Source organism: Ornithorhynchus anatinus, chromosome 8 (genome assembly GCF_004115215.2).
Source record: "Ornithorhynchus anatinus isolate Pmale09 chromosome 8, mOrnAna1.pri.v4, whole genome shotgun sequence".
Taxonomy (NCBI): domain Eukaryota; kingdom Metazoa; phylum Chordata; class Mammalia; order Monotremata; family Ornithorhynchidae; genus Ornithorhynchus; species Ornithorhynchus anatinus.
In genome coordinates, this window is record NC_041735.1 from 52,856,087 (window position 1) to 52,881,765 (window position 25,679).

General features: G+C 42.7%; 1 protein-coding gene and 1 pseudogene across 1 annotated transcript in view; one reads left to right on the forward strand and one right to left on the reverse strand.

Moving 5' to 3' along the window:
• Positions 1 to 25,679, reverse strand: part of PLEKHA8 (pleckstrin homology domain containing A8) — a 52,849-nt gene that overhangs the window by 25,789 nt on the left and 1,381 nt on the right. Inside the window, exons 2-4 of the mRNA XM_029071042.2 lie at positions 5,268 to 5,384; positions 3,627 to 3,782; positions 2,461 to 2,585 (exon numbers count right to left, since the gene is read on the reverse strand). Coding sequence (XP_028926875.1) covers positions 2,461 to 2,585; positions 3,627 to 3,782; positions 5,268 to 5,384 — 398 coding nt within the window. The remainder of the gene's footprint in view (positions 1 to 2,460; positions 2,586 to 3,626; positions 3,783 to 5,267; positions 5,385 to 25,679) is intronic.
• Positions 9,751 to 12,415, forward strand: LOC100081184 (annotated as a pseudogene).

The window sequence follows — 25,679 nt, forward strand, 5'->3', positions numbered from 1 at the left end:
ACAACCACCCCCGAAATAATCTCTCTCAGAAGACACTGAGCCAAATTCTTTTGTTTGAACCCAGTCTCCCACACTTATCTAAACTCCTGGAGTCAGAGAAATTAGTACGCCTGTCCATGTAATAGTAGCATTTGACCCATCACCAAATTAAATCCATGCTGTCAGTCAATGGAACCATCTTATGTTGCATCAAACTGCTTTAAGTTCTTTTCTTAATCAAACATGGTTGTGTCAATAAAACTATTTTCTCTCTCTCTCTCAATCCAAACGTGGACCACAAACTATGAGCCTGAAGCTTGGTGTCATGCATACCCAGGAACTACAGAGAAGTTGATTTGATTAGGTGGAGCATTTCTCACAAGTCTGAAAGTTATTCTTCACCTGGCAACAATGAAGACAGTGGGTGTGGATGGAACACAAGCAACTTGATTCCTGCTTTCAGAATTCAAACCAGGCCCACATTGCCCTAATCAAGTTATGGCTGCATGAAATCTGGTTATCCACGCTTCAAGTGAATCAGGAATTTTCAGCACAAATCCAGATTCAGTTAATGTGAGAACAGCTCTAGAAATTCTTCAGTAAAACAAGAAACGTTTCCACATCCATCAAATTAAATGGAAAGACTGCAAAAACTCAATAAATAAAGTTAAAAACTACAGCTAAAACCCTATCTGACAGCTTAATAGACATGAGCAAGAATCTACATATTAGTTTCTGCCCCATGCAGGATAGAACTGCAGAAAACCATGGTTTTAATTGCACAGTATCATATTAGGGGCTTATAATCAATTATACTCATTCAGTCATTCATTCAATCATATTGAACACTTACTGTATACAGAGCATTATACTAAGCACTTGGGAGAGTACAACATAGTAAACAGACACATTCCCTCCCCCCAACAAGCTTAAGGTCTAGAAGGACACAGCTCTGCAGTCCATAACATGCAGCTTTGTGCTGGTTTTATACATATATATATAGTATAGGTAGAATCTACAGATGTTCTCTGGGTTCACTTCGTCTCTAGCCTACATTTGAAGAGTTCCAGCTGAATGAAACAAAATGGATGCCCTCCAACTCACCAGAGCAGGGACAGACTTCTCTGAGCTCTAGAGATCTGGGTCAGGCAGATAAGTGACAAGATCCTCAGAATAGACGGTTGTGTACTTTTTCAAAATCCCCAGGGATGCAGACCCCCCAGTACCGCCGAGAACTCCTCTCTCAAAACCAAGAAGCTTTCTTACATATAAACTAGCTCTCTTGCTTAATTTAAGACAATTTCCTCCTATTCAGTCCTCGGTGGACCTGGAGAACAGCAGGCAAGCTTTTCTTCGCCTAAAAACATTCCTTAGTTTCAACCCTTGGCCATCTCTTCTCCAGACTAAATGATTCTAATTTCTAAAAAGACTATTCTCTGTTTAATCCTATTTGTTGTTTGTTGAACCCCGTCGAGTTTCTCCCATCACACTCAGTTCTGCCAGACTGCCTAAGCATTCTGAGAAGAGGAGAATGAGAAGCAGTGTGGCCTAATGGACAGAGCACAGGCCTGGGAGTCAGAAGGATCTGGGTTCTAATCCCAGCTCCATCACTGGTCTGCTGTATGACCTTGGGCAAGTCAATACCTGAATTCAATACCTGTTCTCCCTCCTTCTTAGACTGTGAGCCCTATATGGGACCTGATTATCCTGTATCTACACCAGATATTAGTACAGGGCTTGGCACATAGTAAGCACTTAACAAATACCACCGTCACTATTATGAGAATCGGGTACCTTTTGAAAATTCAACTACAGCCAGACCCATGCTCGAATTAATCAAGCAATAGTGAGTGTTTACAGAACTGCTAGGGATAGATTCTGGGGAAAATAGAAATCAGTCAGGGAAGGCTTCCTGAAGGATATGTGATATCAGGAGGGCTCTGAAGATAGGGAGAGCGTGATCTAGCCTTGCACCATTGAACAAAGTGTATTCAAGGAAGCGGAATTCAGAGACAACATTCAGCTCTATGCTGCCATGGAGTTCTTTAGTTTTAATGAGGGTTTGCCAGGTGCAAGCTGGCCCATACCCTCAGCCTCTTCAGACTGTCAATCCATATTGCTTTGTGAATTTGGAGAAGCGATTTATATTCATCTGCACGTGTTCTTGGGTCCTTGCATCCAGAGAACAGTCACAAGCAAACCAGAGCTTTTTGTACAAGTAATTCAAGACCTTCTTCAATGATGCTTCCGGCTGAGAACAAAGAGTTTCTGAGATGTTTGCAATCCTATTTTGATACCAGATTCCTTGAAGTATCTTCAAGTGTGGCAGCATAAAATAGATTAAACAAGACTGACCCTAATACACAGCCTTGTATAATAAGGTAAAACAAACACTATACATGTCTGAAATTACTTGCATTTGCAGTCAACAACAAAGGTTTAGGTCGGCATGGAGAAACTGAACTCTGAAGAGAATTTTACCTCAGAACCCGATACACCAGCTGCAGTGGCTTCTCTTGTCTTATCCACTTGCTGAACAAGAAGGTCACAGTAAAGCCTCAGTTCAGACATCTTGGTTTTCAAAGTCTCTGTGTTTTCAGTAAATTCTTTTAAGAAAACATCATCAAAAGAAGGAAGAATTGGTTAGTCAAAAGTTGCTCAGGAATTTTCTGAATATCTCCTTGACTATGAAGAACCGCATATACCTTAATGGTTCAGTGACATCATGTCACTACGGAACAGTTCAAGAGAAAAATCGCTCTTGTTTATTTAAGGAACACATAAAGATATGGGCAGTTGGACCTGGCAGGGAACAGCTTCCCACCCAGAGCATCCATAAAATGTGTACATTATTCTCATTTTAATTCGCTCATAATTTAGGCCAACATGGTGTGTAATGACCCTCATGTGGGAGTATGGTCTCATGAGAACTGAGAATCAAGAGGTCTGAGCTAAATCTAGCGTACAAATATTTAAACACCATTTCTGTTTTCACTACTGTGTCTTTAATAAACTATTTTCCCCTCTTACAGGATTGAAGAACTGTGGATTAGGTGTCGTTCTTCATTGATCCTTATCCCCTCATTCAGCTCCATGAGACATATTACCAATGCACCAACTGAGTTTTAATATACAGTGAGGTAACCATGACTGGGGCCCTTTTTCCTTTTCTTCTACATCAGGGGCTAGCAAGGGTGTTTTCTTGTGTCAGTTCCCATTTTCCCCATATTAAAATAGGAAAAATAAGGCTGGGAGAGGCCTGGCCATCTCCTCTTCTGCTACTGCAGTGGCCCCATCCTCTACCAATAGTGCCACCACCTTATGCAGAGAGTAAAGCTGCAGAGATTGCAGTGAGGGACACAGGAATTTCCTAACATACACTGTACAACACTCTCAGCAGCAGCATCCAGCTCACCAGCACTGCCTCTCTCCCTCAGGCAGCAGAACTGGTATAACTGCCATGATCCTAGGATGGGCAAGACCTATCCTCCATTACAACCAAAAGCTAAAAGGAATAGGATATTTAAAAAAAGAGAGCTTCATTTATAGACCTTGTCTTGGGAATAGAAGTAGCAAGGCATAGTGGCATGGGCTCAGGAATCAGAAGGTCATGGGTTCTAATTCCCACTCCTCCAGACCAAACTTACCTTTCTCCTTCTGGGCCCTACTGTCAGTTAGACAGGCCTTGGCAGATCCCAGGGCAACGAGCCATCTCTGCCTCTCAGCTACGTTTCTGGCTTTCAAATAGAAGTACTGCTCTCCAGGGATAATCAGATCCATCCGAGTGTTATCTGCAGGGTGAACTGGGAAGCCACAGAGACTGAGGTTACAGTGTTAAAGAGGCAGTTTTCTTTAAATCAGCTCCCACCTCAGCCACCACCAGCAAAATCTTGCCCTGGGGTTTGTTGCCTTAGAAGCCATTTTATCACCATCTGCCCCTATTCATTAGACAAGATTTCCACTGTAATGATAATAACTGTGGTATTTTTTTAAGCACTTATTATGTGCCAGGTACTTTACTAAGTGCTGGGATAGATACAAGCAAATCGTGTTGGACATAGTCCCTGACCCACAAGGGGCTCCCAGTATTAATCCCCATTTTACAGATAAGGTAACTGAGGCTCAGAGAAGTTAAGTGACTTGCCCAAGGTCACACAGCAGACAAGTGGCAGGGCTGGGATTAGAATCCAGGACCTTCTGACTCTCATGCTCTATCCACTAGGCCACGCTGTTTTGGTAGATTACTATTCCATGCCCTGTTTTATGATTGTCTCTCTTCCTGGGTGGATTTGCCAGGACCAAGATGAGGAATAAATCACTTATAGTTATTAAGTGCTTGTGTGCAGAGCACTGTAAAAAGAACTTGGAAAAGTACAATACAATAGAGTTGGTAGACCCATTTCCTGTCCACAGTGAGCTTGCAGACTAAGAGAACTGTCTTTCTGGTGCCCTGTCAGACTGTGAACATTGTCTAGGCTCCAAGACAGCTCTGAAAAGGCACCTCGGCCTCGGGAAGATACAACTTCCTCTGATAAAGCTGTAAGCAAGGTCTTTTCTATGCCCATATAAACAGGTGAGTGGTACAAGGCCAATTACCCAGGAAGCAGAAACTGCTGAACAGATTGAGAACCTTTTAATTCTTTGTACCTCAAAAAACAAAACCCTAAACACATCCTCAGAGGAAATGTATTTTCCATTTCTACTTAAGATTCTTATTGTATTCTCCCAAGCACTTACTACTGTGCTCTGCACATAGTAAGTGCTCAATAAATACCACAGATAGATATGACACATCAAATAGAAGAAAGTGTGAATCCCTGGCAAACAGGGTGAATTAAAAATTACCCAACACTTTTGTATGTCCTTCAACAATCTAAAAGATTTTTTGCATGTCCCAGATTTCTGGGGCCAAATGACCTAAGGAAAGGATTTTGGAGGGAAAGTTTAAAACATGTATAATTCATGTACTTAGTTTAAAAATAGAGCCTGGCTTTAAAAAGTAGTATATCAACCCTAAAAATAGCTGCATACCCCAAGTGAAAAAATTTTATGCTCAAAAGACAACTGATTATTTTGTTTGTTTTCTTACTTGCAGCTCCTAAAGAGAGAGTTCACTGGTAAAAATTTGTTGTGGAAAAGTAACTTTCAAAAACGTATTTGCAAATTTAAAAACACACTTCCACTCATACCATGGAAACTGAAGATAATGACAAGGAAAAGAATGCATACTTATTTTTATCAACCAGATAGTTGGGCAAGTTTATGCAGGAAAATCCCAAATTCCTCACCTTGAATTTCACACACAGCCATCTGGATGCTTCCTTTGCAGCCTTTCCAGGCATCTTCAGGAGAGTCATAATAGGACAATATGCCCCCACAGAGAAGAAACCATCGAGGCTGCCAACCTGAAAAGAGAACCAGGAAGCTATTTCCTCCATCTGGCAATGACCATGACTTTCAACATCACGGGGCTTATTGGATTTATTCTGAGACCTTACAATTGAAACCCCAACAAAAGACCTCCGCATGCCTCTTTCAGTGCTCAGTACACAGTAAGTGCTCAGTAAATACCACTGATTGATTGATTCACTGAAAGAGACAGACAAAAATCCTTAGCTTAAAAGGATTCTGACATCCTGTCTTCACAGCAACAGAACAAGATCAAGGATCTTTTCCCAAATTCTAATTAAAATTTAATTTTAGGAAGTTGAACTATAGTTTCTAAAGGTCTGCTAGCTTAGGAAACAAGTGAGCTAAGAAAACATTGGAGATTTATTGCAGACCAATAAACAATAGACTTAGGACTGTGAGCCCCAAGTGAAACAGGGACTGGGTCCACCCTGATTATCTGATACCTAACCCAGTGTTTAGTACAATTTCTGGAACAGGGTAAGCACTTAACAAGTACCATTAAACAAGAAAAGGGGAAAAAAAAGATTAGGCAGAGGATAGAGAATAAACTGTCAGAAAAGATCTGATGGCCCCAGAAACTGAAGTGAAAGTACTGCATTCCCAAGACCAATCTATTCCAAGAAGGAGACAGGACTAAGGACAGAGTTAGAGTATCTAGCTTTTTGTGACCAGAGCTTGATAGTTAGTATAATAGTAACTGTGGTATTTGTTAAGTACTTACTATGTGCCAAGCACTGTTCTAAGCACTGGGGTAGACACGAGAAAAATAGGTCCCACATGAGGCTCACAGTCTAAATAGGATGCCAATTTTCATATGCTGGCCTTCAGATATAAAGTCATCATTTGGAAGTTCAGAGCTATTTAGTTCTGAGAACTTTATCATGGGTAGAATTCCAAGCTCTCATTTGTTTCACATCCGTGCCTTAAACTGAAGACATCACATTTCGATCTAATCTGTCACGCCAGCATGTGGGAGGGAAATAGTAAATCTGTTCTAACAGAAGCATAACTTGCTACCACAATTAAAACGAGTAGCCTAGAATGTACTGACCCTGGAACGATCAGTGGCGCTTCTAAGCCAATCAGCGATTCCTTTTATCTAACCACTCTGGCATTTGTTTGACTTCTTTAACTTGCTCACTAACCTGGTGGGTAAAGAGGGCACTGAAAAATTCTAGGAGGAAATGCAGTGGTGGATTCTGGAGTGTACGCAAAAATTTCATGAGGCCGATTTGAAAATCAGATTGACGGCCACATAGCCAGAGGTGCTAGTAGCAGGGGGATCTTTATTTGGGCTGAAGATGAAACAAGTGACATTTACTGAATGCTTATTGTGTGACAACCCTCTACTAGGCACTTGGGAGAATCCAATACAATAGAGTTGGAAGACACAATCCCTGCCCATATGAAGCAGCAGCCTTGGCCTAAGTAAATGGAACACAGGCCTGGGAGTCAGAAGTACCTGGATCTTAATCCCGACTCTGCCACTAGTCTGCTGTGTAAACTTGGGAAAGTCACTTCACTTCTCTGTAAAATGTGGAGTACTATTAATAGTAATAATAATAATTATTTACTATGTGCCAGGCACTAGTCTAAGCGTTGAGGTAGGTACAAGCTAGTCACTTTGGACAGTGTGCTTGTCCCACTTGGGGCTCACAGTCTTAATCCTCATTTTAAAGATGAGGTAATGGAGGCACAGAGAAGTTAAATGATTTGCCCAAGGTCACACAGGTCACACAGCAGACAAGTGGCAGAGCTGGGACTAGAACTCAGGATTTTCTGACTCCCACACCCCTGATCCATCCACCATTAGGCCACACTGTGAGCCCCATGTAGGACATGGACTGTATTGAACCTCACTATCTTGTATCTACCCCAGTGCTCAGTGTTCGGAACATAGTAAGCACTAAACAAATGCCATTTAAAAAATGAGCTTGCTAGAGGAAAGTATCCTGAAAAAAGGCACAATGATGAAATTCTTATGAAAAACCTCGTCTGCGATTAAAAAAAAAACAAAGCTGCAGCTGTCCTGTGCTATTTCCCAGACTCTTTTCACTGCCACACAATGACAGATTGCATTTCCTTCATCTGGGTTGGGCAATGCCACTCTGGGCACTACAATTCTCCTCTGGGTCACCAGCAAAAACGGTGGAAGAAAAGCTCAGCCAATCATAATAATAATTGTGGTATTTAAGCACTTACTATGTGCGAGGGATTGTACTAAATTCTGGGGGGATACAAGCAAATACGGTTGGACACAATTATGTCCCACATTGGGCTCACAGTCTTAATCCCCATTTTACAGATGAGGTAACTGAGGCCCGGAAAAGTGAAATGACTTGCGCAAGGTCACACTGCATACAAGTGGGGGAGCCAGGATTAGAACCCACGTCCTGACTCCCAGGCCTGTGCTCTATTCACTACACCATACTGCCTAGTGAATCATCTTCCATTCCCTCCAGAAGGGCATGCTCTCCAAATACCAACACCAAGAAATCGCACACCCAGGATTAACAAAAATCTCTTGGGATTGAAGAGAGAAGCATGGGAGGGGAAAGGGGAGGGAGAAAGAAGTTTGGGTGTGCACAAAACAGTGAGTAAAATAACCGAATAAAATGGGTCACTGAGACTCAAAAAGAATTTTTTTTAAATCTACTTCTGAATTTCTTTCTTTGAACTGTTGTTGAGACTGTGACAGAAAAACCAATGATGTATAACTTGCTTCTAGATTGAAGCAATTATCAGGGAGGGATGAACGTTTAACAACTGTAATCAGAGAGAGAGAAAAAGTACAGTGGGTAAGGCAGTCACCCTGGAAGATGGAACTCTTTGGAGGGGAAATTTTTTTTCAGGATAAAATTTCAGTTCGTGAAAAAACAAGATTTCACAGTAGTAGATGTGCATAGCTGGGCTGAAATGAAGGGATCCCCAGTAAAGCTAAAGTAGTACTGGCCTGTGTGGGTTATAATAATGCTACTTAATAACTAGTTTGCCTAGACTCAAGTACGACTAGAATATTCCCAGGGCCTTCCTCTTTTTTATGACATTTGTTAAGCACTTACTATATGTCAAACACTGTTTAAACTCTGGAACAGGCACAGGTTAATTAGGTCAGACACAGTCTCTGTCCCACATGAGGTTCACAGTTTAAGTAGGAGGGAGAACAGGTATTCCCACTTTTCTGTTGAGAAACTGAGGCACAGAGAAGCTAAGTAACTTTCTGGAGGTCACAGAGCAACCAAGTGGCAGGGCCAGGATTAGAATTCAGGCCCTTCCAACTCCCAGGATCACGCTCTCTCCAGTAGGCCACGCTGCTTCTCAGCGTGTAACTCGACTTGGTGAGTTACAGCACAATCAAAATGGTAAGGAGAGCACACATGCTCATTCTGTACATGAGGAAACAGCCTCGAGTGGTGAAATGGCTTGTCCATTGACACAGCAGGCCAAGGACCGAGGTGGGATTAGAACTCAGGTCTCCTGTCTCCCAGCCCTCCCCCATGAAGCAACAAACTGACCCTGATTTCAGGGCCTCTTATCATGCATAGACACCAAATCCTCCTGAGCTTTTTACCACACAACTGAACGTTGGAGTCTCGACAGAAATTGCTAGCCTTTCTCTCCCACCTAAGGATACTGAGTCATGGCAGGGAGAAGACTGGCAGTTTGTCTTGATGAATGAGACAGGTAGTATCCACTAAGATGAGCTGCATGATTGACCGTGGGCCACTGCCCACTACTTGCCTGCCCGGTGTGTACATGCCAACCTGTTAGACCTTTTTGGGAATTTAGGATTTTGGATACCGTATGGTTCCTGAAGCCGGTGCCTGATAGTGCCGTATCACTGTATCCACCTGTCCTAATGTTGCTAAGGGAAGCAGCATGGTATAGTGGTTAGAGCACAGGCCTGGGAGCCAGAGAGTCCTGGGTTCTAAGCCCAGCTCCGCCACCCGTCTGCTGTGTGATCTTGGGCAAGTCACTTCACTTCTCTGGGCCTCAGTTACCTCATCTGCAAAATGGGGATTAAGACTGTGAGGCAATTGTGGGACAAGGGACTGTGTCCAACTCATTGACCTTGTATCTACCCCAGCGATTAGTACAGTGCCTGGCACAAAGCAAATGTTTAACAAATACCACAATCATTATCCCAGCTCCATTAGTTGTCTGCTGTGTAACCTTGAGCAACTCACTTCATTTCTCTGTGCCTCAGGTATCTCATCTGTAAAATGGGGATCGAGATTGTGATCCCCTCGTGGGACAGAGCCTGTGTCCAACCCAATTTGATTGTATCCACCCCAGAGCTTAGTACAGTGCCTGGCACAAAGTGCTTAACAAGTACCTTACTTATTATTATTATTACAAATGCCGAGGTCTAAATTAGTCACCTGCCTTGACTGCCGAACACAGGCCAGGACCAAATGTGACCTGTATTGAGTACATTAAAGTGGGAACTTCCCATTTCCACCCACACCCGAGGGGGCACCCCACCTCACTCCCTACACGAAGAGCAGGTGGGCTAATTTTAGCCATTCATCAGTAGGTACTACATACCATTCTGGCCAAAAGAAAGAGTGCTGTGTTGAAATAAAATAATAATTACGGCTACAGCCACCTCCCTCCCTCCCACAAAGTTCACAAGATAAAGTTCCAAAGGAGTAACAAAATGCAGTGAAGATTACAATTGTATGCCACTGTCGATGAAAGCCTTGAAAATTTAGGGTTAGTTCCCCCATTCACATTTTTGTGTCGAAAATCCTACCAATCACATCGTATTTTCTGAGAGCTTACTATGTGCAGAGCACTGTACAAAGAACTTAGGAGAATACAACATAACAGAGTTGGTAGACATGTTCCCTGCCCGTAATAATAATGTTGGTATTTGTTAAGCGCTTACTATGTGCAGAGCACTGTTCTAAGCGCTGGGTTAGATACAGGATAATCAGGTTGTCTCACGTGAGGCTCACGGTATTAATTCCCATTTTACAGATGAGGGAACTGAGGCACTGAGAAGTTAAGTGACTTGCCCACAGTCACACAGCTAAGTGGCAGAGCCGGCATTCGAACCCATGACCTTTGACTCCCAAGCCCGTGCTCTTTCCACTGAGCTTATAGCCTAGAGAAGGAGACAGACATTACTATAAATTATGGATATGTGCATAAGTACTGTGGGGCTGAGGGACGGTTGAATAAAGGGAGCAAATCAGGGTGACGCAGAAGGGAGTGGGAGAAGAGGAAGTGACGGCTTGGTCAGGAAAGGCCTCTGGAGGAGATGTGCCTTCAATAAGGCTTTGAAGGTGGGGCGAGTCTGTCTGGGCGAGTCTGGGTCTGTCGGATATGAAGAGGGAGGGGGCAAGGTTATGGGCGATAGCTCACTGGCGAGATAGACAAGATCAAGGTACAAGATCAAGGTGAATAGGTTGGCATTAGAGGAGTGAAGTGTGTAGGCAGGGGCGTAATAGGAGAGCAGCAAAGTGAGGAAGGAGTGAGCAAGGTGACTGAGTGCTTTAAAGTCAATGGTAAGAAATTTCTGTATGACGCGGAGACTGATGGGCAACACTGGAAGTTCCTGAGGTGTGGGGAAACATGGACTGAATGTTTCTGTAGAAAAATGTTCCAGGCAGCAGAGTGTAGTGTGGACTGGAGTGGGGAGAGACAAGAGGCCAGGAAGGAGATTAATATAGTAATCAAGACAGGATAGGATAATAATTATAATAATAATGCTAATTATGGTATTTCTCAAGATCTTAATATGCGCCAGGCACTGTTACAAGATAGTCAGACTGGACACAGTGCCTGTCCCACACAGGGCTCACAGTCTTTAATTCTATTTTACAGATGAAGGAACTGAGGCCCAGAGAAGTGAAGTGACTTGCCCAAGGTGAAACAGCAGACAAATGGTGGAGCTGGGATTAGAATCCATGACCTTCTGACTCCCAGGTCTGTGTGCTATCCATTAAGTCATGCTGCTTCAAGCAAGGGCCTGGAAATGAGAAGGATCTGGGTTCTAATCCTGGCTCTGCCACTTGTCTCCTATGTAACCTTGGGAAAATCACTTAACTTCTTTGTGCCTCAGTTTCCTCATCTGCAAAATGGCAAATAAGACCGTGAGCCCTATGTGGGCCAGGGACTGTGTCCAACCTGATTATCTTATCTCTACCCCAGCACTTAGTACAGTGCCTGGCACATAGCAAGTGCCTAACACTTCACGCCCACCTGATTGCCATCTCGGCTGCCCCACGCCCTGCCCGCCACAGCCTCTATGAGGGACGGCTGTTCAGTTGGCCCCAGGGAAGCCCTGGGGGGAGGTCCACTCAGCATGTTGGCCCCTTCTTTGCGTCTGCGTGTCACAGCTCGGTGGGCTACCACTGCCCCCACGGAGGCTTCGTGCAGGATAAAGAGCATCCAAGAAATCTGATCCCAGAACTCTGCAAGCAGTTTTATCATTTGGGTTGGGTTGCTGGGCCTAGAAGAGGAATTAGCCTGAAGGATGGCAATGGAATCTACATTGCACCATCAGGAGTGCAGACAGAATGAATTCAGCCTGAAAACATGTACGTTGGTGAAATAAATGAGCAGGATCTCAGTGGACTTCCACCATACAAGACTCTTAGGAAGAGCCAATGGACTCCTCTCTTTATGAACGTTTATACCACAAGAGGAACCAGAGCAGTGATCCACAGTCATTCTAAGGCTCCTGTCATAGTTACCCTTCTCCTTCCAGGACATGAGTTTAAAACTGTGCACCAAGAGATGATAAAACGAATCAGAAAATGTACCTCAGGAGGGTGTTATAGGTATGATGATTCACTAGTGGTCCCCAGTGTTGAGAACACGCTTGAAGAGAAGGATCTTAAAGAACAAATGGTTCATGCAATTAATCAATACAATACCGATTCCTGTACTGTATGTATTATTATGGCATCATGGAGTATATGTAAAGGGAAAGACCTGGGAAAGGGCCAAAACCATGTATGAAAGGGAAAAGGCCAAAACTGTGTCTACTTGTTCGATAGTGGGGTACGGATGAAGACGGTATAGGAAGAAGAAGGTGGGACTGGACTTTTCACAGCATCTGGCTGGCAAAGGTGGAATTGTATTAATGAGCCCTTCTACTCTGCTCATGTTGTATTCTCCCAAGAGCTTAGTACAGTGTTCCACACACAGTAAGCACTCAATGAATACCTTTGATGATGACTAACAAATACGAGCCCCAAAAACTTGGACTAATGCAGTGGCAGTTTGGATGGAGAGGAAAGGGTGGATTTTAGTGATGTTGTGGAGGTTGAACTGACAGGATTTAGCAATATTTTGAATGAGTGAGATGAGTCAAAGGTAACACCAAGGTTAAAGGCTCGTGCGACAGCAAGGATGGGGAAAGATCAGGGGAAAAATCCCTTTAACTTTATATCTTCATTCTTCCCTAAACCCCATCCCCCATGAAAAATGCTTTTAGCCAGCTCTCAAAAATCACCTAACAATAATCTCTGTTCTCACATAGCAGGAGGAAAAAAAAAAACCATACAGAAATTAATTCACATTTTGAGTTTCCAGGGTATGGCTATAACAAGAATAACCTGTTCCCCCCCACCTCAAGTTAAAAAACTGCCTTAAAAGCATTGAGCTCTCTTCTCGGATACCCAAAGCAATGTGGTTATCTAAAAATAAAAATATGCTTCTGTGAAAACACGCCACACATGGCCGCACTCAATTTATGGTCAAAGAACTTTTTTTTGTTGTTAAATGAAAAAGCGAAACCAAACCACATATAGTGGCAGACATGTCTTTTCATAGATTTCTTGCAATAAAAGAAATCTACTCAATGTTTTGGGAAAACTAAGTGCTTCAAATCCTGAACAGTTTGAAAACAAATCATCTAGTCTAGAACTGCCTGATGACTGATGACGATGACTAGAATTCTCATTATGCCAAATGCTTTAAAATGTAGAGTTGGATTGTCCTGATGCATCAAATGTCAGGCCACCCTGTACTTTGGTGATGTCTGATAATGAACAGGTACTGGTAAGTACACCCATATCTCCTACGAGGTGGGAGTTGCATTCTTTTAGAACCCACATTATGGACAGCTTTCTCCAAGGCACTTATATAAATACCCACATTTTAATATCCGTCTACCCCTCTAGACTGTAAGTTCCTGATGGGTAGGGAATGTCTCTATCAATTTTGCTGTGTTGTACTCCCGCAAGCACTTAGTTCAGTGTTCTGCACCCAGTGAGTGCTCAATAAATACTATTGAGTGACTGATTGCAATAATGGTATTCTGAGTGTCTATCAGAGAAGGACACCATACCTAAGTGCCTGGGAATGCTAACTCTCGGCTCAACACCACAGGTATTTTGTACAACAGTTTCTTCCAATAGCGTGTCACACTGTACTTGGATAGACATGCACTGTCCGAAGATCACTCTTTCACAGCACCCAGTGAAAACACGTGTTCCGGGAGAACTGAATGGACACTGGGAACAATGACCCGGGACAACACATGAAAACTGATGGTTGAAAAGTCGGCTGCTCTGCATTCAGACTCAGTCCCAGCTTCCTCAGACATCAGAAAGCTTACTGATGACCAACTGAAGAATGCCGAGTGAGAACAAGTAATAGTCCCTGCTCATCTATTTACTGGAAGGAATGGCTGCAGCAGAGGTCCAAACTAGCAAAGTTGGGCTTTTAACACAGGCTAAACAACTAAGGACTTCAAATCAAATAAAGGAAATCACTTTTATATGTCTTCAACAAATCTGTACTTTGTACAGTGCTCTGCACACAGTAAATGCTTAATAAATACCACTGACCAATCAAGGGAATTTATCTCCACATTCTGTCCATAGTCCAGCTTGCCTGTACTACTCTCAGCCTACTGCAGAGTGTAGAGGGCAATCCATTCCTTACCCAGCACTAACCAACCCTGAACAAAAAGGCAGTATAGTTGGAAAGGTGAAACTAGTGAAAAAAATCACTCAGATTGCCTAGGGAAATGGATGAGATCTCAAGAAGTCATCTCATCTACCCTCCAATTATTTTTCCGTTATTGCTATTATTATCCTCCACCTGCCTCCTGGCAGGAGTCAAAACCACCCCAGAAAAAGAGAATTATGGCCACATTGGGCCATTTTAAGATTTACTGTTCTTGAAGTCTTCATGCTCCTTCTAAGACAAGCAGCAGGGCTCAATGGAAAGAGCCCGGGCTTGGGAGTCAGAGGTCATGGGTTCTAATTCCGGCTCTGCCACTTGTTAGCTGTGTGACTTTGGGCAAGTCACTTAACTTCTCTGGCCTCAGTTACCTCATCTATAAAATGGGGATGAAGACTTTGAGCCCCACGTAGGACAACCTGATCACCTTGTATCCCCAGTGCTTAGAACAGTGCTTTGCACATCGTAAGCGCTTAACAAATAGCAGCATTATTATTATTTACTCAACCTGAGAATGGTGAGGGAGTGGGGGATATCACAAAAGAGGTTTATGACTATGGCAGAAGAGTGAAGTCTGATTTTTGATACCACCTACAAATTTACAGAAGACTACAAAACTACAAAGTTCCAAAGTCTCACACATGTCACTCCCAAATGGTCTCCAATGATTCTTCTTCTTATTATTAGTAGTAGTAGTAATAATAATATTTGTTAAGCACTTACTATGGGCCAAGCACTGTACTAAGCGCTGGGGTACATACAAAATATTCAGATTGGACACTGTCCCTATCCTACATGAGCCTCACAGTTTAAGTAGAGGGAGTAGGATTTAATCCCCATTTTACAGATGAGGAAACTGAGGCACAGAGAAGTGATTTGCCCAAAGTCAAAATAGTAGACAAGTGGCAGAACCAGGCTTAGAATGCAGGTCCTCTGACTCAAAGGCCTGTGCTTTTTCCAATAGGCCATGCTGCTTCTTAATCTCAACTGCCCACATTTTAAAAAGATTTCCTTCATTGTATTTAGGTAGTTACCCATACCCTTAGTTACTTAGTAAGAACTGACAAAGTAGAGCACTCTACTAGGTGACCCCCGATTTCTCTATCACCAGAGACATTCCTCTAGCACCAGTTTACTCACTGTCCCCCGATCTCATCTTTCTCACTGCCAAGCCCTTTCCAACATGCTTCTCCCTAGCCTGGAACTTCTTCCCCTTCCATATACCTCAGCCACTACTCTCTCCACCTTCAAAATCTTATTAAGGTCACATCTCCTCCAAGAGACCTTTCCAATTAAGCCCTCTTTTGCCTGGCTCGCTTTTCCTTCTGTGTCATCTACGCTCTTGCATATGTGACCTTTGGACACTTGATATTCGCCCCACCCCCAATCCCACAGCACTTACATACATATATTTACATTATTGTAAATTATTAATGTATTCATGCCCATCTCCCCCTCTAGACAGTGAGATCATTGTGGACAGGGAACACGTCTGCTAATTCTGTTATACTGTGCTCGCCCAAGCTTTTAGTACACTGTTCTGCACACAGTAAGTGCTCAAAAAATACCACTGATTGATGATTGACTTTACAGATACTTTTATCTTCCTTCACACTGAGGGAGAAGGAAGCATTTCTAGCCTCAGTTTCTGTGCCATTCTAAGTTCCTCACCACAGACTCCCTCCTTGTCTCCTTCCGCTCCAATCAAAGTGTCTGGAACTTGTCAGGCAAGTCTGAGTCAACTTTTTGGGATTTCTAGCATTCTTTTCCATGCTGAGATACCACAGAAATCACCACAAGACAGATACACACACATACACATCCCTCCACCTACCCCTTCACCTTAATACCTATTCACACTAGATAATTTAGGATTTCTCAGAAAGGGTTCCTGATAAATAATTCAGCCAACTTTCACTTACTCACACTTCAATTGTCCACTTAGGGGTTATCTGTGGGAGATTTTCAAACACACACACCAGGAGTTTGCCTTCCCTCTGACCTTATCTAATGCTTTGGCATTCACTACCTTTGACAGTCACCGCTCCACTGACCTAGAAACAGCCTTCAACACCCACATAAGTCTGGGAGGGGTTGTCCGTTCACTCTGATCAGCTGAGGACCCAAAACCTTCTCTACGCATTTATCATCTGTTCTGCTCTCCATATCTTTCTTGTACCAGAAGCTGTATAGCCTAGTGGACAGAGCATGGGTCTAGTAGTCAGATGGACCTGGGTTCTAATCCCAGCTCCACCACTTGCTGCTGGGTGACCTTGTGCAAGTCATTTAACTTCTCTTTGCTTCAGTTACCTCATCTGTAAAATGAGGATTAAGACTGTGAGCCCAATGTGAGCCATTGACTGTGTCCAACCTGATTATCTTGGATATATCTCAGCGCTCAGTCCAGTGCCTGGCACACAGTAAATGATTAAATACCATAAAAAAAATGAGCAAAATGAAAGACAATACAACAAATCAAGTCCAGAGGCTTTTTAAGTGTCACTGTAAGAATTTAGCATGAAAAGGATCCTTTTGTCAGAAGGGAAGAAAAAAAGACAGAACGAAGCTTGGAAGGGGCTTTATCCAACTGGTGGTCAACAATGTCAATGGCCTGTAACTGAAACAAAGCAGTTCATAAACACAACAAAATCCAAGCTAGCAGAGTTATAGCCAGAAAAATCCATACCCTGCCTAAAAGAAAGAGCTTTCCATCAGTCAGTAGTATTTCCTGAACACCTACTGTGTGAAGAGTACAACAGCAGTAAAAGATACAGTCCTTTTTTAAAAATCTAATGGGGGAGACAGGCAGGCACTCAATATTTATGAATGCTGGGAGCAAGAGGAAAAGGATATATTCTACTGGTACTATAAAGGGTATGGAAAAATGAAAAAAATTGACCATGTAAACTAATATATGCATATATACATTTATAAATATACACTTGCATGTTTGTGCATATGTTAAAGGTGCTCACACAATTTCCTGTGATAACAAAAGCTTCAATGAAGGGTTTGTTTCGAACCTACCATTTTCATGTTTCACTAGGTACCCTCTTATCCTGTTCTGGGCTTTGATGAATAGTAATTCCTTGTTTTAAACCTGTCATGAAGCAGGTGGTAGGGGGGATCAGGAGTGCTATTCAGCATTCATCTTTCCTGGCTGGAGAGCTAGCAGCATTTCAGTCTATCCTCATTCAGAAACTTCTCCTTCTCTCCAGGAGTTGTGTGGTGCAGACCTCAGGAAGTGGCAGCAAAACTGTTGGGGGCGTTAATATCCAATATTGGCTGTAATTGGGCCAAGCAGACCAAAAAAACCACTCAAGGAAAGCAGCAGCCAGTGGGGCATTTGCCGACACTGAGGAGGTCCAGACAACTGGCCCTTCAAATCCTAGCTGGTTGGACTTCTACCCAAGAGGTGGCCACTTTTATTAAATCTCCAATGATCAATTTTGTACTGAAGTACTTGAATATATAAACAAACAAGTGCCTGCATGTTTGTGTGCACTGCGTCCTCCCCCGCCCCCCCAACACAGGTAGCAATTGATAGTCGACCAAACTTCTGGTTTCTCTAAACTGAAATCTCCTCCGCTTTATTTTAAGATACAAGCTATGAAATGCCTCAACCTAACTGTTGACCACATTCTGATCCAGGCTAGGACTGAAGCATCTTGGTAGCCTTAATAGACAACTTCTTCTGGGACATTCAAAAGGATCAACTAGCCACGACTGTGGACAGTGGAGCAAAGGGTGTGATTGAACCTAGTATCTGATCACAGTGCCCTGATCTAGCCTGACTTTCAAAGCCCTATCCAAACTTAGACTCTCAGGCCCGGGCCCAAGAGGCAATGAAAATTTGGGGATCCAGTCCACCCAATCCCCAATTCTTTTGTGGTCCCTATGTACTGAGTTTGCATGCTCATAGGAGCATAGTCTCAGTTTAGATGCTCAAAATGGCAGAAGGTAGTATTTACTGAGCACTCACTTGAGGCGGTGCACTGTACTAGGCCCTAGGAAGTAGAGAATGACAAAGTAATGCATTCCCTGGCATGTGGAGCTTGCACTCTAATAGGAGAGACAAAGGTAAAGATAAACCTGCATTTCTCTGTTTTGGTTTCGCTTCCCCATATTTGGCTCAACACAGATGGAGAAAAGAAGCCAAAACTAAAAAAAAATATATTTAAGCATACATTTAGTCCTCTTCCTTCTGCTTCCCCTCCCTTAGTACAGCCAAGGATTGGTGGGGGGAGACTTTCAGTCTGTCCATCCCTCACTAGGTTTGGCTTTGGGTTGACCTGACCCATTCCCACTAAGGGCTGGTCCCAGCCCTTGCAAAGTTCCAGATGACCTGCCTGGAGAGGAATTTTAATTTGCCACTGTAGAATTTCTTGACAACTGGGGTTGTTCGAATGGAATGGGTTCCTGAGGTGGAATCTCTGACTCATCTGGGTCAAGTGAGTTGAAGCAGAGTGGTCTAGTGGCTAGAGCATAGTCCTGGAAGTCAGAAGGAGCTGGATTCTAATCCCAGCTCCACCACTTGTCTGCTGTGTGACCTTGGGCAAACTGCTTCACTTTTCTGTGCCTCAGCTACCTCATCTGTAAGATGGGGATTAAGACTGTGAGCCCCACGTGGGACATGGACTGTGTCAAAACTGATAAGCTTATATCTACCCCAGGGCTTAATAAAGTGCTTGGCACATAGTAAGCACTTAACAAATATCATTAAAAAGTGGGTTAATAATAATAATGATGTTGGCATTTGTTAAGAGCTTACTATGTGCAGAGCACTGTTTTAAGCGCTAGGGATGATACAGGGTAATCAGGTTGTCCCACGTGAGGCTCACAGTTAATCCCCATTTTACAGATGAAGTAACGGAGGCACAGAGAAGTTAAGTGACTTGCCCGCAGTCACACAGCTGACAAGTGGCACAGCCGGGATTCAAACCCATGACTTCTGACTCCCAATCCCAGGCTCTTTCCACTGAGCCACGCTGCTTCTCTAAAAATGTTCCTATCTGAAGGCAAGGAGTGGGACAAAAAGGGTACTATTACATTACCAGTCTTATGTTATTTATAGATTTCTTCCCACTAGACCATGAGTCCCATGTACGCAGGCATTATTAAGTGGGACAGGCACTATGTCCAAGCTGAGTATCTGGAATCTACCCCTTAACAAATATCACAATTATTAATATGTCACAGGGAACGTGGGGAAAGACAACCATCTCTCTCCTCTCAAAACAACTGTGAATTAGCCCAGGCCCTTGAATGATGGTAATCCTTCCTGTTGTTTAGGGATGATCCCCAACTGACCAAGAAGTTCCTGTCCCATTGGCTGGAGTCAGCAAAGAGGAAGAAAATAGCCCAGGCCAAAGGTGAGGCAGAGTTCACACCCAGGACATAGGTCTTGGTCTCTTGGCTACCTACTTTGAGAGAAATAGTCAGACACCACAGGATTCTTTGAACCAGCACAACGGTAACAACATTTATTGTGCTCTGGGCAGGGAATTGTATCTGTTTACTGTTACACTGTATGCTCCCAAGTGCTTAGTACAGTGCTCTGCATGCAATAAGCTGTCAATAAGTACGATTGAATGAATGAAATGAATGAATGCTCCGTGCTAACTGCTTCAATAGAAGCACATTCCTTGCCCACAGTGAGCTGCTTGTCTAACAGAGGGGAGGTAGCATGATGTAGCGGAAGAGCATCGATCTGAAACGTGGCAGAGTCGGGTTTGATTTCCAGCTCTGCCACTAGCCTGGGGGGTGACCTTGGATAAGTCACTTCACCTCTCTATACCTCAGTTTCATCATTTGCAAAATAGAGATAGTACTATCTCACGGGTAATGAGAACAGTAGGAAGAACTAGGATCAGTTATAGGAAGTAGACAATGCCAGACTGAAATATCAGGATAAATAATTGACTAGGCAAATGCACATAAACCCTGAGGCCTGGTCTGAATACCTAAGCCCTTGCTCTGGGTGATTCAACTCTGGGTGCTGTAAATGATAATGACACTTTTTAGTTCCGTGGCATCTAACAAAAACAAAAAAAAAAGCAAAAAAAGGAGTTATTCTTGATTGCCATATTGCCCACCTACAATCTATTTCTGAATGAAGATTAAATAGCAAAGGGAAGCAGGAAGGTCAGGGCTGGGGAGAAAGTGACCAAGAAGAAATTGAAAAAGTGTTGTTACCTGGGGAAGGAGGAATCTGTGAGTTCTACTCCGCTTCTCATGATCTTAGGTTCACAGATAAACTTAGAAGGCTAGCCAGCTTCATCCACTGTCTACAAAACTACTCATCACACCACAAATGTGTGTCTTATACTGACAACTTTTCAATAGGACCACACAAACTATACCTAGAGCATATAATGTAATAATTCTCCTGCAGAGATTAAAAAATGTAAACTAGCATTCAGACAACTTTTAGAGAATAAAAGCCCTGTACTTCACCCTTTATAAAACATGCCATGAATCTTCCCCAAAACCACAATAAGTATACTTCATCATCCCCACATTTCCACTCTTAAATTGCTGCCTTCCTGCTGACTGAATGAATGGGTCACAATCAATTGATCAATGATATTTATTAAGTGCTTACTATTTGCAGGACACTGTACTAAGCACTTGGGAAAATACAACAGACACAGGACGAGGTGGCCGAGTGGTTAAGGTGATGGATTGCTAATGCAGTGTGCCCTGCACGTGTGGGTTTGAATCCCATCCTCAACGCAGGTCATTTTTAAGCGCTTAGTACAGTACTCTGCACATAGTAAGCGCTCAATAAACACTACTGAATGAATGCATGACCTTTGCTGTCCACAATGAGTTTACACTCTGAATTAAAGATTGTATGCTTATTTTTTTTAATTAAGATTTAAAAAGGATAAAGGGATGGAATCTAGAGCAAACTACACCTGTATAGACTGTCACCTTAATTTCCTCCTAATTTAATCTGGTGAAACCTAAATGAGGCTTCCTATCCTCCCTCCCACTTAGACTGAGGCCATGTAGGACAGGGACTATGTCAAATCTCATTATCTTCTATCTACCCCAGTGTTTAGTATAGTGCTTGGCATATAGTAAGCACTTAAATGCCAAAATTAACTAATAATAACAAGAAGCGTTCCTAACAGAATCACAATATCCCTTAAGATCTAGCTGACCTAAAAATCACATTGTTCAAGAGGTGATCAAACACTCATTTTGTTCCGATTTTTGAAGAGCTGTGAGTCATATGGATTTTTATATGTTGGATCCCAGCATATTTCTTGAGTTTCTGGATAGGGCATATAGTCTTTCCCTCTCCTTCTGAACGCTGCTCTATTAAATGACATTTTCTAAGCATTGAGAATAATGTTGTGCATGCATTAAACACATTCATCCTTCCTTTTGGGGATATAATACTATATCCCAGCAGCCAGTGTTTTCTCCATCAGGACTTTCGGCTAAAAATACTCTGCTAGCAAGAGACCAGACTCCTGATGTACATCTTCCCTCTCATTAATCCAAAAATTCAGGAATTCAAAATAGGCTCAGCCCTGAATATTTTGAATCCTAGAGAGTTTAACTAATATAGAATCTGAGTTTTAAAAAAATCTGAAAGCTCAAGTGATATGTACTTTTTATAAAATCATCCACTTTTTAATAAAAATCAGATGCTTTAGAAACTTGGTTCAAAATGGAATTCAAGAGCCTTGTTTAACTATGACCACACTGCTGGCAAGATGATAACAGAAACCAAAAGGAAAGTGTATCTTTTTAAAATGAGTAGGGAAAGGAGACGTATAGCATGAACTTTATTGAAACCACCCCAATGTGCAGAAGAAACAGTTATGCTGCACTGGTAGCCCATCACCTTTTCCAAAGTTAATTTAACATTCTCCTTGAAAGGGAAACCTGCTGAATTGCAACTCCATATAACTGGGGAAACAAGCAAACCCTGGACACAGCAGTGTGACTGACTTCAGTGATAATCATGCACACAGAGTTTGAAGAAGCTGGCTGTTTAAGAGCAAGTGGTGAAAAGGGTGGAAAAGGCTGCCTTGTTAACTGCTTCTCTTGCAGCACCTGTTCTGGGAATTGTGGTCTCTAAAGATGTCATTCTGGCATTTTTCATTTGCATTAAACTCACTCAATGAAAAATAAAATAAACAATAGTGATAGATCAGACTCCAAAAAGAATCACACAAAAATGATGACACAGATCCCTCCTAGAGACATTTTCAAACGTGCATATTTCAAGATAAAAATCTACGATTACATTACCTTGAAAAATGAAAAGAAAGGGGTTTAACATTTCAAAATTACATATGAAAGATTACACTGTCTTTGGATTATAAGACAAAGAAGTTTGTCTTTTACCCATTATGTAATCCTGACATATATTTTAGCAAGTGGTTTCACTGCTAAGCTCTCTCTCATTGGATGCTTTTTTAAACAAGCAATTCAACAAGCAAAGCAGCATGTTCTAAGTCAATGAAGAGGGCCTAAAGGAATACTTTGATTTGGTAATTAAATATCAAAAAACTCAGAATGCTATAGAATCTCAGGCACTTAATCTTCCTGTGCCCCTATTTCTCATTTGAAGAACAGACACCATAACACACAGGGCGTTCTTTCTACAATATGGGTTCTGAATAGGACACTGGTGAGGAATTAGGGAATATTCTTTCCCACAGTGCATATCTGTCTGAATGAATGATGCAGTGTCCAAAGTACTGTTTTTGGATAAATGATCAGCGTTGGTCAAGCAGGTATAGTAAAACACTAGTTTTTGTGAACTCAAGGTTCTTCAGGAACACAACACCCCACACCAGAGAAGAATTGACGATAAATTAACAATACTAGGGTGCTTAAAATAACAGACTTGTAACAAACAGAAACCTTTACACTTCAAAAATTGTCACAGGTCACCAGGACCCAATCCCATTAAAAAAGTAAAGTTCTTATTAAGCAACGGAGCATTTTTGGGAGTCTATTTTCGGTCTATGACTTCACAAAACCTGCAAAGTAAGCGTCAATGGCCTGAGACCAAAGGAAGTAAATAACTCATATTTACCAGTAGTAATCCCAAGAAGGATACAGAAAAAATTCCCTCCATACATAAATTTTACCATAGTTACTGAGTAAATTACAACAAGGCCACTCTATTCAAAGAAAAAACCTGGCCATCTACTCAGAGATAACTTCACTCAAGGGCTAGGGGATCTTGGACATTTTACCTTTCAGTCCCTCCTTCTCTCCTCCATTCCACCAGGCTCATTTAAAAATGGCCCTGGCAGTGGCTGGAGAAGAAAGGAGACCCAAGAATCAGTGGCCCCTCTGCTCTGGGGTGGACGGAAAAGGGATTTGGATGCCTCCTTGGCCGTCACTGTTAAGAGACCCAGCAGAGTTTAAACTGGTCCTGACTCTAGCCAAAGACCAAGTGTCTTTTGTTGCGGTCAGGTTGAGAGAAAAATCCACCACCGCTGCAACCTCGACTCCACCTACTGTTCCGTTTAAAGATGACCCAAAGAAGACAGACAAGTCTTTGTTTTTTATTTGACTATGTAGGCTTGGAATCTTATATGTTTACCTTTGTAAGTTCCTCGAGGCAGGGGTTGTGTCTTATCCTCCTGTTGTCTGTCAGTCGTATTTACTGAGCGCTTACTGTGTGCAGAGCACTGCACTAAGCACTTGGGAGAGTATATTACAACAACAAACTGACACGTTTACAGTCTAGAGAGGCAGACTTTAATATATGTCTCAGGAGCCCAATTCAGCTCCTCTCTATATGCTAAAGGCACTCAAATGATGCTGCTGCTGATGAAAAGTCAGGGGATAAAGGTTAAGCTTTCTTCAGGCCTAGTTCTGAAAATTCATTTCTGCTTTGCCTGCCTGCCAATCTGGGCCACACACATGGTGGGACCAAACTCTATTCATTTGGGGCGAAGAGATGCCCTAGGGAGAAGTCTCTATGCCTTTTCTCAAAATCCCTTCCTCACTATGGTAGAGAGCTTTGGGCCTTGATATGCCATTAGCAATATCAGATGTCTGTGAACCTTCCCCTATTTTGTGGAGGGCCGAGCCAATTAAGACTTTGTAAAGTGAAAGTACTACTGGAAAGTGGCCAATAATGATAAGCGAAATAACAATAGGATGGTGATGAGGGTAATTTCAAGGCTCACCAAAGGCTTGCAATATGGGCAAGATGTGTGTTTAGGAGAAAAACGATTCCTGTGGGGAAGCATCCTGAGATTTATTTAGACTACTGTGGTTCCCGGAGGAGGCCAAAAACGGGATACCAATCCAGAGCAGCCGAAATCGAGATGCTTCAGGAGACTGTGATTTTCACCCAGTTGGTTGAAATCCATCAGTGGTATTTATTGAGTGTTTACTGTTTGCAGAGCACTGAAGTGAGCGTTGGAGAGTACAATATAACAGAGTACCTCGTTGTGGGCAGGAAATGGGTCTACTAACTCTATTATTCTGTATTTTCCCAAGCGCTTAGTACAATGTTCTGCACACTGTAAATGCTCAATATTGACTGCTGACAGACACGTTCCCCACCCACAACAATCTTGAGAAGCAGCGTGGCTTAGTGGATGTTGTACTGTACTCTCCTAAGCCCTTAGTACAGTTCTCTGCACACAGTAAGTGCTCAATAAATACAACTGAATAAATATGGCCCAGGCCTGGGAATCGGAAGGACTTGGGGTCTAGTCCCGGCTCTGCCTCTTATCTGTGTGACCTTGGACAAATCACTTCACTTCTTTGGGCTTCAGTTACCTCACCTGGAAAATGTGGATGAAGACTGTGAGTCCTATGTGGGACAGGGGCTGTGTCCAAACTGATTAGCTTGGATCTACCCCAGCGCTTAGTACAGTGCCTGGCCCATAGTGAGCGCTTGTATCTACCACAGAGCTTAGTATAACAAAAAACACAAAAAGGGGGGTAAAAGCCCAAGGTGTCCAACAACATCCGTGGACCTTTCCATCATTTCACTTGGTAGAAGCAACGTGGCTGCGTGGACAGAGCATGAGCCGGGGCGTCAGAAGGACCTGGGCTCTAATTCTGACTCTGCCACATCCCTGTGTGACCTTGGGCAAATCACTTCACTTCGCCTCAGTCACCTCATCTATAAAATGGGGATTAAAAGTGTGAGTCCCATGTGGGACAGGAACTGTGTCCAACCTGATTAGCTTAGATCTACCCCAGCGCTTAGTACAGTGCCTGGCCCGTAGTGAGCACAACACTATTATTATTATTGTATCTACTCCAGAGTTTAGTACAGTGCCTGGCCCATAGCAAGCACAACATTATTATTGTATCTACCCAGAGCTTAGTACAGTGTGTGGCCCATAGTGAGCACAACATTA